Source organism: Phyllostomus hastatus, unplaced genomic scaffold, assembly GCF_019186645.2.
Source record: "Phyllostomus hastatus isolate PE091 unplaced genomic scaffold, TTU_PhHast_1.1 phas_contig_38, whole genome shotgun sequence".
NCBI lineage: Eukaryota > Metazoa > Chordata > Mammalia > Chiroptera > Phyllostomidae > Phyllostomus > Phyllostomus hastatus.
Window position 1 is genome coordinate 35,970,562 of NW_025333869.1, and position 18,611 is coordinate 35,989,172.

Genomic DNA, 18,611 nt, shown 5'->3' on the forward strand with positions numbered 1-18,611 from the left:
CAGGTTACCTCCATCCTTGCTACTCACAGGGTTCTCTAGGAAAAAAACGGCATGTTGACCCAGCGATCCCACTTCTGGGAATATATCCTTTCAAAACACTAATTTGAAAGAACATGTGCACCCCTGTGTTCACTGCAGCATTATTTACAGTAGCCAAGATCTGGAAGCAGCCCAAGTGCCCATCAGTAGATGAGTGGATAAAAAGGCTGAGGTACATTTACACCATGGAGTATTACTCAATTGTAAAGAAAATCTTTCTTTTTGTGACAGCATGGATGGACCTGGAGATTACTATGCTAATTGAAATAAGTCAGTCAGAGAAAGATGAATACCATTTGATTTCACTTGTACGTAGAATCTAACGAACAGAATAAACTGAGAAACAAAACAAACAGAGGCATGGACGCATGAAACAGACTGACAGCTGTCAGAGGGGAGGCGGGTGAGGGGACTGGGTTTTCACCCAGTGAAGGTGAAGGGATTAAGCAAAAAAACATACATGCATAACAGACATGGACAACCGTGTGGTGATAGCCAGAGGGAAAGGGGGTGGGGGTACTTGGAGGTAGGCAAAGGGGGGGATGGGGATGGAAATAGACTTTGCCTAGGGTGATGGGTGCATGATGCAGTGTGCAGACAATGTTTTATTGAGTTGTACACTTGAAACTTGTATGGTTTTGCGAATCGATGTCACCCTAATAAATTCAATGGGGGAAAAAAAAGGATCTCAGGCACCAATCCAGACCTGCTTAATCATAATCTGCATTTTAATGAGCTCCTTGGGTAATTTGTGTCAATTGGTCTACATTACCCCCTGGGCTTACCTGAAACCTTGAAGCCCCCATGAGGCCATCCTGCCTCCTTTTTAATTTTTCCCGTTCACTGTATTTTCTCCCTTTTGTTTAAAGTCCTTGCAGACTAGATGAGTATCAGTACCCAATGATACTGCTGCACTAGGTTCTTCAGATACTGAATACTCACGTGCTAGCTGGTAAAAACTGTTGCTCTAACATCCACCTCCAGCCCCCTGGAATCCCTGGACTTTCCCAGGGTCCATCAACTAAAGAATTAATCTGCATCAGGGTATGTGTGGGGGCCCCAGGACACTGCTCTTGGAACACATGCTTCTGTCTACCAGTGGTCAAGTGTTCTGAACACACTGACCTTGCTTTGCACCACGGTTCTGGGTCTAGTTCCCAGGTATGTGTCCCACTGTCACATCAGTCCCCTTTGGTCACCTTTGTGACAGGTCAGCTCCTGGTATCCTGATTAGCTTAGAAGAGGGAGAACTTCTACATAACACGAACAATATTATCTGTTCTTCAAGTACGCACTTAAAATGCTTTCACAGGGGACAGGTGAGTTCCATTTGTTTCCAAACATAAGAACTAAGAAAAGTGTGTATGAACTAAAGAGAGACATAATTTAGAAGTACAAACTGGTAGTTACAGAATAGTTGCAGAGATGTGAAGTACAGCACAGGGAATGCAGTTACTGATATCATAATAACTACGTGTGGTGCCAGATGGCAAGAGATTTATCAGGGTTAGCACTTTGTAAGTTATATAAATGTCTAATCAGGGCCCTGTACACCTGAAACTAATATAGTAGTGTAGGTCAACTGTAATTCAAAAAAATATTTTTTTACAGAGAAAGATGTAATTCAATGTGAGGAAGCTGGACGCTCAAGCATTGCCTCTCAGGAGGTGAGGTGGGGTAGCCTAGGGCGCTGCACAAGAACCCCAGCATGGGTGAAACTAGGCAAGCCTCAGGTCCTTGCCTAATTCATACGCTCTCCCAGCCTTCCTTTAGGGACCTCACAGTATGTTGCCATCACTTCCTCCCCTCTCTACTACCAGCCAACCATTTAAGAGATCAAGAGTTGAAGGCCCGTCAACAGCTCATCCCCTTAAAGAAGCAGAGCACTCTCAATGTCCACTACCTGTCATCTCCATGGTTACTTTTTTGCTCTCATCTCCCAAAAAAGATACGCACACAGAAAATTGTAAACGTTGTTACATACAAATTCATGTGAAAAGACAAAGCACCTGGTTGCTTTTCTCTGCTTGGTTATTCCTGTTGGAATCTGGAAAGTGGATGTGACATCCTGTCTCTTCCATCACTTTTTTAATATTGTTGCCACCTTTGCCGATTACATGAGAATGTTCTGTATGTGACACATCCATCTTCAAAGTGACCCGATTGCTCTATGTGGAAATAATGTGTTAATTCTTGGTGCAGGAAAGGGAAGGAACAACTCCCTAAAACACTCCCTCCCCAGGAAACAGTATGAACAATAAGTGAGCCATAGCAGGCTACACAAATTTCTTAATAAGGTCACCTTAATCTAAAAATGTTCATGTCTATCTATTTCTCATTCCCCCCCAAAAAGAATTCTTATTTCAAGACAAATTTGTCATATGAAATAGAAAGATATAATCTTTACCAAGATAATTTTTGGAAAGCAGTTTTTAAATAAAATCAGCTACAATTATAAATAAATTACTTTTTTCTTTAATATATATTATTCATAAAGTATTTAATTCAAATAACTAAAAAACAGATGGAAACACCATTACAAGACTGACTATATATACATGCACATATATGTGTGTGCATATATATGCATGCTAGTAGGACTGGAGAACTAAGATGATAGGGAAGCAGCAATAAAAATAAACTCAATCTAAATAAAGAAGTATTTACAAGCATTTTCACAACTTCTACATTACTATATGTCAAACTTTACAAAGCAGATCTGCTGTTCTCTCTGGTGGGAAGAAGAGTGAAGCAGAGATCACAGAGCACAGATCTCCAGCAGTAAAATGGCTTAAGTAAAACACCACAAAGTATAAGATTAAATTAGAGCAAAATCTAAAATTCTAAGACACAATGAAATATTATGGTTTTATGGAATCTATATATTTAATTTTGGGAAATTTAGTGTTATAAAATTATAAAGAATGATATGAAACCTTTTCTCATTTACAAGATTCTAAAATTCTTCAGTCCTTAGGAAGTAAAATTTAAAAGTCAAAAGACAACCAGATATAAAAAATATCAAGTTTTATTTCTTCTGAATTCTTAAATTTTAAATACACCTATTAAATACTTGGGTTTTTAAACTTAGTTCTTTTAGTTTGACTTTAGGAATACAAGAAGATACTGTTCGTTAAAGAAATTTCTAAAATAGTTAATAATTATAAAATAAATAATTCTTAAGAATAAAAAACAAAAAAGAACACGAAAAGAAAAGAAAGAGGAAGCGATCAGAAACCATTTCAATTAACTATTGGTGGTTAAGAACCAGACAGCCTGGATTAAAATCCCACCTCCCACTTCTTGCGATTGGATCCTGGTTAAATTCCCTAACATCTCTTTGCTGTTCATTATGAGAATTAAAAAATTAGTATTTTAAAAGTGCTTAGCAAAGTGCCTAGCATATAGTAAGTGATTTGAAGTGTTTAATAAAATTAATACTCACAAATGAGTGTGCATTTTTATATATTTAAATTTCCCTATTATTTCTATATGCAGTTGCAGAGAAAGAATGCACAGGAGAAAGGGTCCGACAGCATGCCATCACACACAGAGCTACATGGAAGGTCATTTTGGTGTTCTACTGGCAGCGTGAAGGCTGATGTGCTGATTCTCACAGTTCATTACTTATCCTACACTAATCAGGATCAATGTCTATTTCTGAAGATGGCACATACATACATATGTACATTTACAACATAAGTATATGTATGTATATATATATACCCATGTAGATATAACATTATTCAATTACCCAGTAAGAAAGAACCTATTAGATTTTAAACAGAACTTTACACCCATTGTAGAATCACATGTGTTTATTTTAAAACCCACCATTACTTTCTCCTGGTTTTTCTTCTCCAAATGGTCTTTCATAACAGCATGAAGTAGCCCTTGCAGAGACAAGGTTCTGACATCTGAGTGTCCTTAACATTCACTTACTTTTGTGTCTAAGACAGACATGATCATTTCCTTGGCTTCTTTAACATCTTCTTTCTTTCCAGAAACCTTAATGTGGGGATCTATAAGAAATCAAAATCAAACAGCTCATGTGAAGCCTCTAAACTCTTGTTTTATTTTTATTTTTAACATATTTTATTTATTTTTAGAAAGGAGAAAGGAAGGAGAAAGAGAGGGAAAGAAACATCAATGTGTGGTTGCCTCTCACATGCCCCTTACTGGGGACCTGGCTTGCAACCCAGGCATGTACCCTGACTGGGAATTGAACCATTGACCCTTTGGTTCACAGGCCAGCACTCAATCCACTAAGCCACACCAGCCAGGGCCAAACTCTTGTTTTAAAACTGATGGTACAATATAAGAAAAGGGATTCTATAATAAATTCCATATTTTTAAAAAAATTTTTTAGAACATAGGGCTATAACCTTGCATTGTAGTTTTTCTTTCTTTTTTTAAAGATTTTATTTATTTGTCTTTAGCAAGGGGAAGGGAGGGAGAAAGAGAGAGAGAGAAACATCAATGTGTGGTTACCTTTCACGTGGCCCCCACTGGGGACATGGCCTGCAACTCAGGCAAGTGCCCTGACTGGGAATCGAACCTGCGATGCTTTGGTTCACAGCCTGCACTCAATCCACTGAGCTACACCAGCCGGGGCTAAATTCAATATTTGATTCATTCTAAGTATGTTATCACTGATGTAGTGATGTAGATCAATAAAGACAAGAATATAAAAAATATCCAAATCGTACATTCATCTATGTTTTTCCTTCTTAAAACTGATTAAACCATTTAACTTTAAATGTAACTGAAAAATAAGTATACCATATAAATACATTTTAAACAAGTAAGGAGTCTACAAATTCCACTTAACTAATTTCTTGCTACATTCCAGGCCCTATTCTAAAACTTTAAGTGCATTAACCCTTCTAATCTACACCAGAGCTTTTTTTGTGTGGTTGTTTACAGAGGAAACTACTGTTAATAGAAAAACAAACCTTAATCTTCCTTCAGAAATATTTAATATTTACTAAAAATTAGTATTAAGTGACTTATATGAGGTCTCTCCAGGAAAAGTCCAGCCATTGTTAATAATAATGAGAATGGTCTACATGACTTCCACGTAACCTGACAGCCAAGGACAGTGGACAGGAGTGTGCATGGGTGAACAATGATGACTTCACTGTACTAGTCAGTGGGGTGCAGGAGATGCCATTGAGTGATCATGTGCACTGTGTGGTCATCTCATTCAAAATGACTGAGTAGAGCCACAAATTTGCATAAAATTTTTCTCTAAGCTTTAACATTCCTCCACAGAAACTATGCAGGTGATTCAGAAGGCTTTTGGGGATGATACAATAGAGGTACCACAAATAAAAATGTGGCACAAATGCTTCAAAGACGGTCGAGAATCTGTTGAAAGTGATCTACCTTCTGGAAGGCCTGCAACAAGCAGAACTCCTGAGAATGTTGAATGTGTATGGGCTGCAGTCAACAAAGATGGGTGACTGACAGTGCAAGAACTAGAAGCTGATCTGGGGATTCCAAAAACTACTGTGTCTGAGATTTTGGCACAAGATTTTGGCATGAAACGTGTCATGGCAAAATATATTCTGCAGCTTCTGCTGCTACAGCAGAAGGAGCATCGTGCTGCAGTTGCTAATGATCTGATTCAAACCACTACCAATGAACCAGATTTTCTCAAGGTCATAACCAGAGGTGAATGATGGATCTACAGCTGTGATCTGGAAACGAAGGCTCAGTCATCCCAATGGAAGTTGCCTGGTTCTCTATGCCCAAAGAAAGCGCAGAAAAGTCACAGCAAGATCAAGATCATGTTAACTGTGTTTTTTGATTGGGAAGGTGTTGTCCATCATGAGTATGCCCCTCCAGGCCAAACAATTAATAAGGAATACTACCTCAATGTTCTTTGTCAGTTAAGAGATGCAATATGCTTCTGTGGGCAACTGGTGATTGGCAGCGTCATTACAACAATGCGCCCACTCATGCACCAGGTCTTGTGCAGAGCTTTTTGGCAAAACATCAAATCACTCAGGTGACTCAGCACCCATACAGTCCAGATTTGGTGCCCTGAGACTCTTGGCTTTTCTCAAACTAAAATCACCTTTGAAAGGGAAGAGATTTCAGACTGTCCATGATTCAGGAAAATATGACAGGGCAGCTGATGGTGATTCCAACTAAGGATTTTGCAGCATTTTGAGCTGTGGAAAACGTGTTGAGAGAACTGTGTGAGGTCCCAAGGTGCCCACTTTGAGGGGGACTGAGATGTCATTGTCCTATATACAATGTTTCTTGTATCTTCTTCAATAAATGTCTCAACTTCTCATAGTGTGTGGCTGGATACTTTCTGGACAGACCTGCACTCATATATATACATGCTTACTAATGCCATGAAATGTTATATAAGAAAGCATTCATTCAGTCAGCATATATTTTCTGAACCTCCACTCTGTACCAGTGCACTATTCTAGGGGTTAGGGGATTTGTCAGTGAAGAAAAAAGACCCTGTCCACATGGAGTTTACAGTCTTGTGCAGGGAGACAAAAATGAGTCAAATGAATAAATTATCTAGTTTACTAGAACATAACTGCTGAGGCAAAAACAACAAAAGGATCAAAAGTAGCAGCTATGGGACAGGGGTGGAGGCATTAGCCTCACTGACAAGTGAGATGTGAGTCAAGGCTTGAAGGGAGGTGAGGCAGTCGGCAGTTGGCCTCCTACAGCGACGGAAGGGAGGCTCAGAGCCCAGGCCCAGGGTGGGAACCTGCCTCTGCCACTCTCTTCAGTTGGGTTCTCAAGTCTCCCCAGCAATCTAGGTGTCCTGTTACCTCATAGGTCAGCCTGACAGAGGCCAAGACCTTCATGGGATATGCCAAAAGTTCTCTCCCACTAGTTTTAGTGATAGAGCTGAATAACAGAGACAAGCCTTCATCATCATCACAATCATTAACAATGCCAATTTTACTGACTGCCTCTGATGCGTGCCTTCTCTGCTAAGTCCTTCACGTACTGTACTTCACCTCAGGTCAGGGAGAGCATCAGAAAATGTGTGTTAAGCATCTTTTACAAGGAACAAGCAATTCTGCCAGAGTCCTTCTAAACAATCGATTCTCTAGGATAAGACATCTGAATCCCCTGGTGGAGATTTTAGTCAAATTACACATAATGGCCTCCCAGTGTGATCCACCCATCCCTTTCCCACTGCGCATTTGAGAATCAAGATGGCATCAACAGCACGTCATGTTCACAAGGTGCAACTGAGCTACTGAAGAGAAAGAGAGAGAGAGAGATGACAGTGAGAGAGAAAAAGGAAAGAAGAATGGGAGGGAGAAAGCATATTTTTTTAAGCTACCCACTCTTAGGACCAGGATGGAGCAATAGCTTCAGTGTTCAGGAATGCATGGGGCCTCCAGGGGAGACATCCCAGCAGCTGTGCTTAGTTTGAGTCCCTGCCATCACCTCCGGCCCCCACCAGCTATCTCCCAGACCGAGTCTCCTGGTGGCTGCTCTTGGCCTTAGGCACATCTCCTCCTCACCCTGTTCCTGAGTCCCTCCTCTGACATTTGCCCTGTCCAAGGGACACTGTGAAGATCAAAGACCTTAGGATTGGTTAAAACTCTCTAAATCATTTAAGTGTCAGGGGCTTAAAAGTCCAACAAAACTAATATCCAAACACCATGAGTTGGGAGAGCCTCCACAATAAGGCTAGGGTTAGGGTGTTGCGTTCACAGCGGTTGTTCCCTAATGCAACCTAACAGGGAGGCGTTTTCTCTGATAAGGTTCTCTGCCAACTTTAACTCACTTACGTACACAAACAAAGCATTTTCTTCAACAATTATTAGTACAGCCATTATAACTTCTCTAGGCAATATTTACAAAAAGAGCTGTCTCTGCATTCAAAATTTCAGTCTTAACTATCTTCGACTGCAGTTTGAACGGGCTGACTGGCATGTTAGTCTCTCCTGAAAATGCTCACAGCTACAGGACTAAAACCCGGTGTTGCTCAGAACACGCCTGCTCCTCAGAACTGGAACTGGCTAGAATACCTATTAAGTTCCTGGGTCTCCGGGACCCAGCAATCAGTGTTTGTTGGTTTCCCACGTGATTTTTACATCAAGTATAGGAGAGAACAGATTAAACCACATAAAAATATGTAACTATAGTCTCTTGTATGTGGGCCAAGGGTATATAATGTAAAATGCAAGCTGGACCCCTCAGTCCAGAGCACCAAGCCAGGAAGAGGTGCCCACATAACATCTGGCTGGGAAAACCAGCAGGGATTCTGTCTACCAGGGAGGGATGGGCCTCTGCTAGATTGGGTGAAAAGGGTGAAGAGATTAAGTAAGCAAAGAAAAAACACCCTCATCAACAGTATAGTGATTATCAGAGGGAAAGGGGAGGGGTTAGGTAGAAGAGGGTAAAGGGGAGATGAATGAGGAGGGAAGGGGACTTGACTTGGGGTGGTAAATACATGATACAATATACAGGTGATATGTTATAGCACTGTGCACCTGAAACCTATATAATTTTATCAACCAATGTCACCCTAGTAAATTCAATTAAAGATTTTTAAAATGAATAAATAAATAAATTAAATACATTTTATTTCAAAGTGAAAGAGCACCATCTAGTGAGCAAAAATTTAAATCATCCAAGGATACACACAGGGATGCAAACAACATATAGTCACCAACATGGAACCTCAAACTGTCTCCAGGGTCCAAATCGGCACTTGTTTGGGAAATGGTTCTTTAAATAATCAAATCTCATAAATACAGAGAAAAACAAACATGACAAAATTCTGGTTTAGACTGCAAAGCGGCCAGCAGTAGTGTATTTTTCATCCCCCTTTTGCCCTTGCTTACAAAGATGTCTACAAGATGGAAGCTCTTGTTCCAGGCTGAGCCTAATGTGCTCATTTCAAAATCTGAAATACAGCTCTCTGCTTTCTCAGTGTCACCGCTTACAGTTCAAACATGTCCACGTGACACCACAAGGGACTAAGGGTTCACTCAGACCCACTCCGGAAACACTGATGGAGAAAAGGGAAGTCAAAGTGCCCACCATATGAATACACATAAAAACAAGGAAAACTAGTCAGCTATGGAGACTGCTGGAAGATGCCAGAGATATAGGCAATAAGTGTATTGTCTCCCCCTCCCCCAAATCAATGGCTGTGAAAGATGACTCCAATTTGGGCATGCAAGTTTTGAGACATTTGCTCTAAAGATAATATTCATGGAACACGGGGACAGCCCCATAACTTCCACAGCACCAAACCAAGCAGCAGACACCCAGCAGACTGTTGGTGAACGGACAGATGGCTCACCTGCCTGGGGAGACAGCTAGGACAGAGTGAGGGGATGGAAATCTGTGGGAAGAGGCCAAACCTCAGACCCATGGTGACAGCCAGTCCTGCACTTCCCCAGTCTTGACTGCAAATATTCTGATCTTATTATCGCTATAAAAATACAGAGAACTTTCAGATATTCATCTAGATTTTTAAAGTCCTGTCCTATCAATCTGCTCACATCTCTATGGGATGACAGAGAAGAGCAGACGGTGATCCAACCCTCACTGGGCGGTCAGCAGCTGCACGGCCCTGGGTATGGACAAGGGCATGAAATGGGTATTGTGTATGTGAGTAATGGAAAAAGGGCTAAACCTGTGTGCCAAAACATTTCTCTCTCTGCCATGTATTCATAAGGACTTGATGAGGCAGCTATTGTTTTCATAAGAACACATGCTTTAAAAACTACCTTTTTTGAGTAAAAATAGTTGGGATGTTTACATGAACTTACGTGAGATTTTAGTTATGGTCATAAAGATGATCTCGGTGCCCTGGTTTCCAGTCCGTACTTTCCCATCCTTAGAAACCTTCCCTTTCCTGGAAATACTAGTAAATATTTTATTGCCTTTCCACCCTTCTCCTCAGGCTTAAACCTCCTTCCCATTTCATTCCTATCCCACAGCAAAATCTACAGAAAATGCCTGTCAGCCATCTCACCGTATTTACTGGGCCACAGAAAGTAACGTCCAACTGACACGTGATGAACTGAAGCCTTCAGTGTTTCCCCTATGATTGGTTTGTAGCTACTTTCCTGTCTCCAAGACCGAGGGCTGTTGAGCAAAAGATTCCACCCCAAAAATCCAAAGTAATGCTTTCGTTCTCAGCATGTTCTCTTGGAGAAAGAAACAACAGCAAATTCTTTGTTTGACTAACCCAACTGCTCCCACCCACAATGCCCACAAATAAAAGAGGTCATCTTAGAGCTGTACTTGTGTTTATAGGGGAAAGTTCCTGAAATCAGGATGGTTTGGGTACATTTCATGCATGTAAACAAAACTGCCCAACTGGCCTTAAACCCTTTAGAACAGGCCAGTGGGCAGAATTCATTTTCTCCTGACTTTGAGCTCTGCACTTTTAAGTTCTTTCTAATGAGTCTTAGACTTTAAAACTATCTAACCAAGAAGGAAGGACATGGCTGGGGCTGGGCTGGGGCTGGGCCCCTGACACTGCTGGGAATGGTCCTTGTTCACGGGCAGAGAGGCATCTCCAGCCTCCACCAAAAGCCCCGCAGCCACTGTGAACGCGCCCACAGCTGGCCAGCAGTTCCAAAGCAGGAATGACCATTTCTTTGCATGAGAAAGACTGTGACTCTAGGGTAAGTCTCAGAAAAGGCCCCAGACATGCCGGGGGTCCCGGCCTACTTGACTCACAGAGGGAAAACGCTACAAAAATCCGGCCACAGATCATGGGAGGAACGCTGAAGGTTTCAATTCCTCACACGTCAGTCTGACGTTGCTTTCTGCAGCTCAGTAAACACAGTGAGCTGGCTGAGGTAACTGCTTTCTATAGACTTTGCTGTGGGGTAGGAATGGCTCTGCCAAAGGCTACAGGTTCTCTTCATGTTGTGGAGGAGATGTGGAGATTGCACAGTCAGGATAACAAGGCCTGCATCTCCAGTAAGCCATAAAGAGCTCTGTTACCATAGAACACTGCCGAACCTCTGGAGTATAGCTTCCCAAAAAATGAGGAAGTTCGGTCATATCAAGCTAAAGTTCTTTAATATAAAGTAGTACTTACGATAAGATTCTTAAATAAAACATGATAAACAACTTTACTTTCCAATTTTTTGGTATTTCATGCTAAGTAGCTCACCAAAGATACCACACTCTAAAACGTTTCCAAGAACCTTAAGCTGCAGGCGGTCAGCACAAAGGTGTCTGAGACAGCCAGCTGGTTCTGAGTGCAGGAAGAGCCGCCTGGGCACCTTGGTGATGGGCCCCACAGCTGGCTTCAGAGATGGCGGCTGGGGCTGTCTTTCTGCTCCGCACACTCGAGAATGGGAAGTTTTGCATCAAACTGGATGAAACCCAGGGTTCACCCCACTGGCATTTCCCAAATAATGTGCCTGCAAGCCCAAAACAAATGCAGTGACAGCCCCGCCCAGAGATGGGATTCTACTTCCAACCCTACTCGAGCCCTGTCACAATTCACAATTGATACCATGCAATACATCTGCTATTTTGAACTCTTTTCCTTTGGGTTGGCAAGTCACTCTACTGATCAGCAAAAGTGAATTCAACTCACAGTCAGCTGGTCACAGCCCACATTTTCCTGTGAAACAAGAGTTTTCCTCTGACCTCTTGAGAAATAGACTGTCCCTTATAAACCAAAAAAGAGTTATATAGGTCACATAACAGACCGATATCACATTTTGTAAGGGAAGATATATACTTCACCAAGAGACAGAAAAAACCTGAACTGACTCCCTAAATGTACTGGAAATGATTTTAAAAGAATGAAATAGAATGGCAGAAAGTCAATACACTTTCAGCTTATTATATAGTCAGTAAGTAATATAGAATCCAGATTCTTTCAGGAATGCTATTTGACAACAAGAATTCCAATAAACTGAGTTAGAATAAAGAGGCACAGAGTGTATCTGGAGAGGTGGTGGGTGAGCCCAGGCTTCACGTAGCAATGTTGGTGAGAAGATATAACACATCTGATATTACCACTGGGGTCGAGACACAGCAAGCCCACCTGCTGCAGGCGATTCCTACACAAACTATGCTGCTTTAAGATAAGGCACTAAATCATCCTTACTTACCTTGTCTTAACCCTGAAAAGGTTAATCTCCTTACTAATTAACAGAAAGAGAAGGGAAAGGGACAATGGAGAAGTGCAAAAGCAAATGTGTTTTAAATTCAAAAACCTAGTTTTCACCAGAAAAAATATTTCCACAGGTACCCACAATCAGTTTACATACCATAATGTCCCGAGATAAATTCCTGTCAAAATTCCGTTCGGCAGAATGAAACCCAGTGCCCAACAGAGAAAGCCCGTTGTGCACCAGTGCACAGGAGCACAGGAGCAAACTGAGAGACAGGAAGTATGGCGAGTTCCTCAAGATGTGTTTCCCTGTAACTATTTCGCAGTGATTGGAGAGGAGCGGCCCTCACTGCCATGGCAATCAGCACCTAAGGCAAGTTCTTGCTGAATGAAAGGAAAAGGTGTGTTCAGACTGAGTAGGAGCCTGTGGACATACTTACAGATTAGGTAGAAAAGAGCTACCAGCTTGGGAAAATTCAAAGCTAGCTAGAAGATATACAAGAGCTCTTGTGGATGGAATACCAGCATGTTCAACATATCAGAAATAAGAGAGTTCAAAATACAATGATAATAAGCTATTACAATATTTCTCTGCTGATGTTTCAACTTTAGGAGAAAGGGAGGCATGACAGGGAAGAGGTAAATGGGGCACATGCCTCTTCTCTGTTAAGATTCCTTATGTGCCTTTTCAAAGCTGTTTATTTAATCAGAAACAGAGTTATAGGAACTCAGCAAATATCTAGAAATAATCTCAGAAAAGAGCCAAATGCAAACAGAGTAATAAGCAAATTCAAGGCATAGCAGATGAAATAATCAAGAACAGATGTATTTAAGGAGTGTGAGAATTGGAAAAAGGATAACTACTTTATATTATAAACCACCTTATCTTAAGCAGCGTAAACTAAACTCCAAGAGGAACCACACAGTTGCTTTTCAGGTAGGAGGAGGGCAGGAAAAATCCAAAGCACAGGAGAAATGGAACACGGAGAGTAGAAAGGGTGGAAACAGAAATCTAAAAACACAAAGCCTAACTCAATCAGTCTCTTGAACCCTTTGGCACCCAAGCTCTATACTCCAGAGATAAGGAAGAGGATTCTGGGAAGGGGGAGGATGGGAAACTAAGTGCCAGGAGGAAATCTGGAATCACTGCGTGGTTTATTATAACAATTCTACATAAAGCATGGGCTGTGCTAGGTTACTGCAACGGAGAATGTTCACATGTGCATGAGCTACAGATGGACAACTCCTGTGACAGTGGGAATGAAGCCCAAGCCACATGGCAAGATGAAAGCAATCATGTAGGGACCCAGGTGGAGTTAGGAGCATGCACAAAAGAGCTGACCTAGACACAGGCCCCTGGGATGGAACCGGAGGCCCAAAGCTGCACACAGGGTCCGCCTGACAAAGGAGGCGGCACTGACGCCAGGCCAGAGGCGCCTGCCAGGATAAAGCATCCTCGGGAAACTCTGCTGAGATAACAGTGCGTTATGCAAGAATTTCTAGGAGCCAGAAGTGACTAATCTCCCTTCTCTCTCCAAAGAACACTGATGTTCGCAGTGCATAGGGCAGCTCCCAGCGGTACGCCTGTGGCCTAAACTCAAAGCACTGTAATCTGCGGCCAGGGCAGACTGTCCCGTTTTGCAACAGCTGGGACTGCTTGTGAAACATTGTGACACGCCACTGCTGGCTGCCAGCACAGAAAACTACCATGTGTTTAAGGGTTCACACACATTAGACAAGAAAAGTCCTGGAAATGAAAACTTGACCCAATCATGCCACACACAGGATCTCTTTGTTTGACTTCCGGCCCACTACAAGACATTTAAAAACCAGAAATTCTGTCTTTTCAAGATATTTGAGGCACATTTAAGGGTATACATAAGAAACAGTCAAACTCTCAGGAACTTGGTTCTAAAAATAACTTAAGCAGCCTGAGACCAGCACTGAAATCCTCCACCTTTCTCATCTCTGTTGTGAGGTTGCTACCCGCTGCCCTGAGAGCGGTTAACTGAGGGCTCACACAACTCTGGGTGTTAGAGATTGTTTCAGGAGTGTTCGTAATTCAGAAGGCAGTTGTTTTCACAAAAAGTACCTAGAGGGAAATGAGCCTCAAAGACAATTACTTAGAAAATGCTTTTCTGCCAATCCTTTCTTCTCAGTCCCACTGTCCGTGAGTAGCTGAAAAGCAAGCAGTAGCTGTTTTATGCAGCCACACACTCCAAACGGTCCCGTCCCTGTCTCCAACGGTGCATCATCTGCTTCAATCGTACCTTTTTGGTAACTGTTTGGAGTAAGTAGGAAACAAAGACCTTAATCTCTCAGTTCTAAGAGTTCTATATCTTTGGGGGGTGGGGGGATATAATTTAAATTATCAATTTCAAAAATGGTTCTTTATGTTTCTTAATAAAAATATCTAAAGTTACCTTAAATTCTAACAATTTCTAAATCAGGATTCACCAAAGGTAATACTTCTGCTTAAATTAAATAATAAAAAGGTCTGAGAGGTCCATATTTTAAAACTAGCTTTTATTCTGGGAGCAAGAAGACAGGAGCTTCTCACCAAAAATCACAGAAATAAACATCATGTGATAAGGGTGACCAATTACACCTATCCTTTCTAATAAGAGATTCACTCTTAAATAAATCTATTTCTATGCAAAGAGATCCCATGAATCAAGGGAAAAAACTAATTACCCCATAAAAAATAGGCAAAAGAAATGGATAAATAACTCAACAGGAAAACAGTCAATAAATATGTAAATATGAATAAAGTTCAACCTTGCTAATAATTTTTCTTTATAAAATTGGGAAAGACTTTATTAAATTATATATAAGGCTAACAAAGATATAATGAGACAAGCTAACACTCTTGATAGAAATAAAAATTGGTGCAAAGAGCAGTATGAAAATATTTAAGAATGACAATATCGTAATTTCATTTTAAGGATACCTATACATTCAACAGAATAAAAAGGAAAACAACCAAGTTAATAGTGATTACTTTGAAGTTACAGGATCACACATAGTTTTTATTTTATTTTATTGCTTCAAGCTCTTCTGTATTTTCTACCATACATTTATAATGTGGAAAATCCTCATACCTTAAAAGATTGTCTGTATCACTCAAGCCTGAGATCAACTTGCACAAATTACATCTTTATGCTTCAAAAGGAAAATGCATTTAAGTCAGAATAGAATGCCTTGCTTTCCAAGCACAACGTTTCAAGAATCCCTTTAAAAACTGAGACCTTTAACAATGTTAACAATAACGACACAGTGCTTTCTCAATTACAAAATTCCTTCTTCCTTATCCACAATTCTGTGGCGGGCTTTTTGCCACGCAGTTTTTGAACTTTAGTTTTCTATTTGTTTCTATCTGTGCCATCACTCTTAACATTTTATTAACATGCTTTGGCTCCAGACCCAGACTTCCCAGAGAAACTGGAGCAAAACTCCATAATGACGGGGTGAGCTGCAGTGGAAAGCCGCGGCTGGAGCCGAGTTCAAATACTTGGTGAAGGCCACATGCGTATGGCCGCCCTAACTACTCATGAGATTCTTTCAAACACGTGTGGCCACATCCCCCTTTTCCTTCAGCCACAGCTTTCAAAATGAATGGAAACGAGAGCAATCCTGGCAGTGGGGATACAGTGCTCTTTCTTGAAAGCATTCCCAAAGTCTCCCCAAGCAAGGGCATTTAGAAAAGCTAAACCATTATGTACATATCATTCTCTGGGCATCATTAAAACACCCATGAATATAAGTAAATAATAATCTGAAGGGACAGCACCCTGATAACCAACAGTTTCAAAAGGAGGGCAATAACAATTTCTCTGTCTTCTCAGCAGAGAAGTCCAAGAATTGAAAACAGTACCTGGATTTGCTCCATTGGCCCTGCCCTCTTCCACCCAGCCCCGTGCACCTGCTCCAGATGCTACACCAGCATCTCCGGCATCTCCCAGGGCAGCCAAAGGGCCCAGGGCCTGGGCCAGGGGCTGCCGCTCCACTGAGCACCCTCCTGCCCAGTCACACCCCTTCTCATAGGACTTCCCAAACGCTCTGTCCTCCCCTTGCCCCTCCAGCCTCTCGGTGACAATGGTTTCCAGCTACTGCCAGTTTGTATGCTTTATCATCTATTAATAACTATCTGTTCATCTCTTTACCCTATCTACTGTAAGTAGCTCCTCCTTAAATCTTTCAGAGTTAATTCTGGCTTCTGTCCATCCAAGACTGATATGAACACCTTCCCACCAATTCCTTTTCTCCTTGAGACAAACAAGTGTGCCCGTGGCTGGGGTGATGAAATAGAGAACTCCATATCCAGTATTTGTGTTGTCTCTTTTCTCCACAAAAGCACTAATTTTTAAGGCGTGGACTCCATGCCTTATATAGGTTAATGATATTATTCCCTAGGTCTTTGCAGTTTTTTTGAAAAGATTGATTTCTTCTTATTGTTCAACACAAGTCAACTTCAGAACTACAGTAGAGAACTGGAATGCAGTTTTCTCTCCTTTCTCCCTTCTTCCCTCCCCCACCCCCCTCTCCCCACAGACCATGCAAATGCATTTTCATCATCTCCTGGTTCATTACTGGAAGTATCTTGGCACTTTCAGATGTTCCCTGATAAATGTGTTGCAATGTTTATAGGACCTTTGAGAAATATATGTGCATTCAGCAGCATTTTTAAGTTTCTTTAACATTTTCCTTTGTGAAGTCTGTGAACCAGCCTGCACTGCACCCAGAGACTGTGTACATGAGCACTGGTAGAGTTTTCTCAATATACCTACAGAGTCCTAAAAAGGCTGAAAAGTTTAAGTCTTCATGTAAGCTGTACAGGACTATATAAAGATATTAAGAGAGCATATTTTAAAATACTTTAAGAATTCCATCTTGGTTTGGCATTACTGTAGGTTGATGTACCGTATTTTTTGGAGTATAAGACACACTTTTTTGCCACATTTTTTGCTTCAAAATTTTTTCCCCTATTTTCCTCCTCTAAAACCTAGGTGCATCTGGGGTCTGCACCATAAGATGCACTTAGGTTTCAGAGAAGGAAAGTAGAAAAAAAAATTTGAAGCAAAAAATGTGGTAAAAAAGTGTCTTATAGTCTGAAAAATGTGGTATAGTTCTCTTCAGAAACTTTCAACAATTATTTTTTTAATATGACTTCAGCAATTATATTTAAACATGAATGCTAACCAATAAGGTGATGACAAATTTGTATGCATCATTTTTTTCAGTTATTATAAGAGACAAAGGAGAAAACAGTAACAAACAAAGACTAGATCGTCTGTGAGAAAAGTCACAATTGAATCAAGTTGTTCAACTTTCTTCTATTGTTTGAAATTTCTACTTATTGATTGATGAGAGAGAGAGGGGTGGGGGACGGAGAGGGGAAAGAAACAGTGATTTGGTGTTACACTTATTAAGGCATTCACTGGTTGATTCTTGTATGTGCCCTGACTAGGGATAGAACCCACAACCTTGGTGTATAGGGATGGTATGGCCCTCTAACCAACTGAGCTACCTGGCCAGGATTGTTTAACTTCCTTCTTTTAAAAAATCCTATATATATTTTATTAGAGTTAAACGCTATAACTTTATCATTTTGCCACAGAAATGGATCTTTATTCAACAGATGATATGAAATCTTGTTTCAGAATAACTCCTAGAATTACATCCAAGCACTTCAGACCCAGAACGTACCAGGGCTCTGCTTCCTTCCCCTCCTCCATCCAGGCTCACCAAGTGCCCATGGTGGGCCAGGCACATCCTGCAAAGTTCAGCTACTGCAAAGTGACACCACAGTCGGAGCTGTGTGAGTGACCACGGATTGTAAAACTCCCCACCCCCGGGATGCTTTGTTCTATGTAACATTCCTCCCAGACTGGTATTTAGACTGCCATGATTTTAATGACAGAAAGTGTACTATTTCACCAAAAATCAAAGCTTGCTGCTAAAAATTATTTCTTACAACCATATTTCTAATACAGTATAAACCTCCAAGGATTCCCCGACCTTACAGAATTAAACATTCAAACTGTTCACTGTGGTTTTCAAAGCCCTTTCCTGAACCATGGCCAGCTGTTCAGCTTTCACTTCCTACTTCCCATCATGTGTCCCACACCACAACCAAACCTAAACACTGGCCATCGCACCAAAATGTCCCATGGTTCCCTGTTTCCATGCCTCTGTGCCTAACGCCATCGGACACGGCACTTTGCCCATTTTTGTCTCCTTGTGTCCAGTCTTCACCACCTCAAGGTCAACCTAAATGTCACGTTTCACAGGTCCATCCAGCACAAAGTAAATCTCTGCTGGCTTCTCCTATTTCTGCTAGGTCCTCTATCACCCTACCACATGCTACCCTCTTAGCTACGTACCCACCGTCCTCCTTGAGTCTGTAGGCTCCTTGCTCTGATGAGAGATCCTCTGTCCAATTTTTATATCTGCCTCAGAACATACTATTAACTGA

The 18,611-nt window shown here is 41.3% G+C and overlaps 1 protein-coding gene across 3 annotated transcripts in view; it reads right to left on the reverse strand.

Moving 5' to 3' along the window:
- The window catches only part of BICC1 (BicC family RNA binding protein 1), a 263,766-nt gene that overhangs the window by 37,166 nt on the left and 207,989 nt on the right, over positions 1-18,611 (reverse strand). For all 3 annotated transcript variants that reach the window (XM_045842264.1, XM_045842263.1, XM_045842265.1), the window contains exons 4-5: positions 3,982-4,061; positions 2,049-2,207 (exon numbers count right to left, since the gene is read on the reverse strand). In XM_045842264.1, coding sequence (XP_045698220.1) covers positions 2,049-2,207; positions 3,982-4,061 — 239 coding nt within the window. The remainder of the gene's footprint in view (positions 1-2,048; positions 2,208-3,981; positions 4,062-18,611) is intronic.